The sequence below is a fragment of the Coffea eugenioides genome, chromosome 4 (genome assembly GCF_003713205.1).
Source record: "Coffea eugenioides isolate CCC68of chromosome 4, Ceug_1.0, whole genome shotgun sequence".
Lineage (NCBI taxonomy): Eukaryota > Viridiplantae > Streptophyta > Magnoliopsida > Gentianales > Rubiaceae > Coffea > Coffea eugenioides.
In genome coordinates, this window is record NC_040038.1 from 26,377,025 (window position 1) to 26,380,895 (window position 3,871).

Here is a 3,871-nt window from a genome sequence, read left to right on the forward strand (position 1 = left end):
GAAACTATGGGGTGTGTATTGGGACAACACGACGAATCGGGGAAGAGGGAGCAAGCCATCTATTACCTCAGTAAGAAGTTCACTGCGTATGAAGCCAACTATTCTTTTCTGGAAAGGAGTTGCTGCGCTTTAGCTTGGGCCGCACAAAAGTTGAGGCATTACTTGCTCAGTCATACTACTTACCTCATTTCCCGCTTCGACCCTTTGAAATATCTGTTGGGAAAGCCTATGCCGACAGGACGTATGGCAAAATGGCAGATGATTCTTTCGGAGTTTGATATTATTTTTACCACGCAGAAGGCTATCAAGGGCCTGGCTGTGGCCGATCATTTGGTTGAAAATCCGTTGAAAGATGATTATCAACCGCTTCACACTTATTTTCCGGATGAGGAGGCCCTGTTCGTGGGTGTAGCAGAAGATATGAATGATCAATGCCCGGAGTGGAGGTTGTTCTTTGACGGTGCATCAAATTCCTTCGGGGCTGGTATTGGAGCTGTTCTAGTATCGCCTGAAGGAAAGCATTACCCTGGTTCGGCCAAACTCCGATTTTTCTGTACCAACAATATGGCTGAATATGAAGCTTGCATTTTTTGGGTTAAAAATGGCGTTAGAAATGGAGATTAAGGATTTACTAGTGTTCAGCGATTCAGATTTGCTTGTACATCAGACTCTCAAGGAGTGGATCACTCGGGATTCAAAGATCTTGCCCTATCATTGCAGCTTACTGGAGTTAGCAAATAAATTTAGGAGTTTGGAGTTTCGGCATATTCCCCTTGTCAGAAATGTCTTTGCCGATGCATTGGCCACTTTATCTTCAATGATTCAACATCCGGATGAGTTGGTAATTGACCCTATCCAGATTCATCTACAAGAAAAGCTTGCTCACTGCCTAGTTGTGGAAAGGTCTTCCGATGGCCGCCCCTGGTACAACGATATCAAGGAATTTCTCAAAACAGGATCCTATCCCCCTGGGACCGATACAACTGCTAAGGGCTTCTTGCGCAGATTGTCTTCCAGATTTTTCCTAAACGGAGAGGTTGTATACAAGAGGACGTCAGATTTGGGCCTTCTAAGGTGTGTTGATGAAGATGAAGCAGAATACCTAATGAAAGAAGTACATAGTGGAGTGTGCGGATCACATATGAATGGCCATTTATTAGCAAAGAAGATCATGAGGACCGGATATTTTTGGTTTACTATGGAGCATGATTGTGCAGTTTTTGTCAGGAAATGCTTAAAGTGTCAATTGCATGGAGATGTTCTGCGCACTCCCCCCACAGAATTGCATAGTATGACTGCTCTCCCTGGCCATGTTCGATGTGGGGTATGGATGTAATCGGAGCAATTGACCCTCCCGCTTCAAATGGGCATCGGTTCATTCTGGTGGCAATTGAATACTTCACCAAGTGGGTCGAAGCTGAATCTTATAAGCATGTGACTAAAAAGGTGGTGACGGACTTTCTAAGAAAGCACATCATTTGTCATTTTGGAATACCAGAGACATTAATCACTGACAATGCCAAGAATCTCAACAATGATATGGTAGATGGATTGTGTGAAAAGTTCAAAATCAGGCATAGGAATTCCTCTATTTATAGACCACAGATGAATGGAGCTGTTGAGGCCGCGAATAAGAACTTGAAGAAGGTAATCCGTAAGATGATTGAAAGACATCGTGATTGGCACGAGAAGCTCCCTTATGCATTAATGGCATATAGAACTGCTATACGGACGTCTACTGGGGCAACTCCCTACAACCTCATGTATGGGATGGAAGCAGTGCTGCCAGCCGAGGTCGAAATCCCTTCATTACGCATTTTAATGGAGGCCAAGCTAGATGAGGCTGATTGGATTAGACAACGTCACGAGCAGTTATCTTTAATTGATGAAAAAAGATTAAATGCCATTTGTCATGGTCAATGCTATCAAAAAAGGGTAGCCCGTGCTTACAATAAGAAGGTCCGACCACGGATATTCACAGAAGGAGATAAGGTGTTGAAACACATTTTGCCAGTACAAGAGAAAGCTAAGGGGAAATTTGCACCAAATTGGCAAGGCCCTTTTATTGTCCAGAAAGTTTTACCCGGAGGAGCACTCATTCTCGCAGAAATGGATGGGCAAGTGTTCCCTCAACCAATCAATTCGGATATGTGAAAGAAATTTTCCATATGATAAATGGAATTTTCCTTTTAAGGTTGATGTAAAGAATGGAATGAAAAGTCAGGCCTTCTTCCTTTTCAATCAAACATTCTACCCCTAGTTATCCCTTTTGAGCCTTCAGAGCAAATTATTTCGCTTGGCAACCCCTAAGAATCGCAAACCCCACACTGGGGCAAATTTCGAGTTGAAAAAAAAAAGAAAAAAGGGGTAGAAGTGACAGAGGAACAAAATGAAGAAAATTAAAGGAAAATCTCAATTGAGAATAAACTGGGGCAATTATTAGTAGAGTTAATTTGAAAATGCGATCTCAGAAAATCTAAACATTCGTAAATTCGCCTTCAAGCCTCAACCTTTTCTAAGCACCCCACCAGAACCTATTACAGAAACCAAAAGTCCTGACTTCTGTTCTCTACATTGCCTTCTTAGGATAATTTCTAATCAAATGGCATATGATGTCAAGAAAACACCTTCACCTATCTTGCAAGGGAAGGATTGTTACACTGATGCCATTGTTTTTCAAAACGCATTTCTGAATTAGTGCGGGCGGTAGACAAGATTTGTTTGTTAGGTGTAAACCCGCAAGGGCACCTTGAGAAAAAGAAAGAAAAGAAAAGAAAAAAAAAGAGGAAAAAGAAAGAAGAAGAAAAGAGAAAAAGGAAAAAGAAAGAGAGAAAAAACAACAATGGGCGGGGGCAACCTTAGTGAAAACCCGAAAGGGCGCTGAGGTAGGGTTTCATAAGGAAAAGTGGGTTTGGATCCGAAGAGCTGGTGACCTAGTTCGTTGGAATTTCTCCTCACATTGTGGTTCTATTCGTCAAGCATTGAACTTCCGAAGATTGATATCCAAAGGGTCAAAAGTGGCACTTTAGTTCGAGAACTCAAATGATCGATTTATCAAACACAAGCTTTTTGAATTTGAGTATATAAGTTTATTTATTTGAAATGATTCTTCATTCAATAAAGGGGATAGTTGTGTTTATATTATTAGAATTTTCATCATTACATGCAATTAGAATATTTTTTCATGTGTTTTATGGTCCTATTAGTTCCTCTTGTTTTTATCAATGGCAATCCCTATAAGTTATCGAAGATAAATGGATACTCAATGATATGTTGGGTTAAGTACGAGAAATTATAGAAGTTTGATATTGTTCACAGGGCAAGGTTGGAGTGCTCGCTACGTCAACAAAGAAGTCCAAAATACTCATGTTTACACATCTCTTGAAGAAGGGGTTGATCGAATGGTGGCGGTGTTATCTATCCTTATTTCTTTTCTTACAGGTCCGATAGTTCAATCGCATTACACTGGGGCAGTTTTTAGAAGAAATCGTTTGTCTCTCATTCTGAAATTCTACAAAAGTCTTGCACAACACTGACCAATTGACCAATTAAAGGCAGGCTCGGGTATTCATCCCATTGACCAAAAAAGGAAGGTAGGCTCGGGTACGGATCCCACTGACCAATTGACCAATTGAAGGCAGGCTCGGGTAGTCATCCCACTGACCAAATGACAGATGAAAACAGGCTCGGGTATTCATCCCACTGACCCAAGCGATGGCAGGCTCGGGTATGGATCCCGCTGACCAATTGACCAATTGAAAGCAGGCTCGGGTATTCATCCCACTGACCCAAGCGATGGCAGGCTCGGGTATTCATCCCACTGACCTTTTGAGTTTACAGGTTCCAACTCACAGTGGAATAACTGTAGGTA

The 3,871-nt window shown here is 41.7% G+C and overlaps 2 protein-coding genes across 2 annotated transcripts; both read left to right on the top strand.

Annotated features, from left to right (window-relative positions):
• Positions 1-6: 6 nt before the first annotated feature.
• LOC113769221 lies at positions 7-1,290 on the top strand. Its single transcript, XM_027313686.1, has 3 exons — positions 7-529; positions 612-1,114; positions 1,228-1,290. Exons 1-3 carry the CDS (start codon positions 7-9, stop codon positions 1,288-1,290), a joined length of 1,089 nt encoding a protein of 362 aa, XP_027169487.1.
• Positions 1,291-1,317: 27 nt separating this feature from the next.
• On the top strand, positions 1,318-2,154 carry LOC113769222 (uncharacterized protein K02A2.6-like). The gene has a single exon (XM_027313687.1). The coding sequence runs from the start codon at positions 1,318-1,320 to the stop codon at positions 2,152-2,154; it is 837 nt and encodes a 278-aa protein (XP_027169488.1).
• Positions 2,155-3,871: the final 1,717 nt, after the last annotated feature.

Coding starts and splice junctions, on each gene's coding strand:
- LOC113769221 (XM_027313686.1), top strand. CDS start 7: ATGGGGTGTGTATTGGGACAACACGACGAATCGGGGAAGAGGGAGCAA. Junction 530..611: donor TGAAGGAAAGCATTACCCTG/GTTCGGCCAAAC, acceptor AAATGGCGTTAG/AAATGGAGATTAAGGATTTA. Junction 1,115..1,227: donor CAGAATACCTAATGAAAGAA/GTACATAGTGGA, acceptor AGTTTTTGTCAG/GAAATGCTTAAAGTGTCAAT.
- LOC113769222 (XM_027313687.1), top strand. CDS start 1,318: ATGTGGGGTATGGATGTAATCGGAGCAATTGACCCTCCCGCTTCAAAT.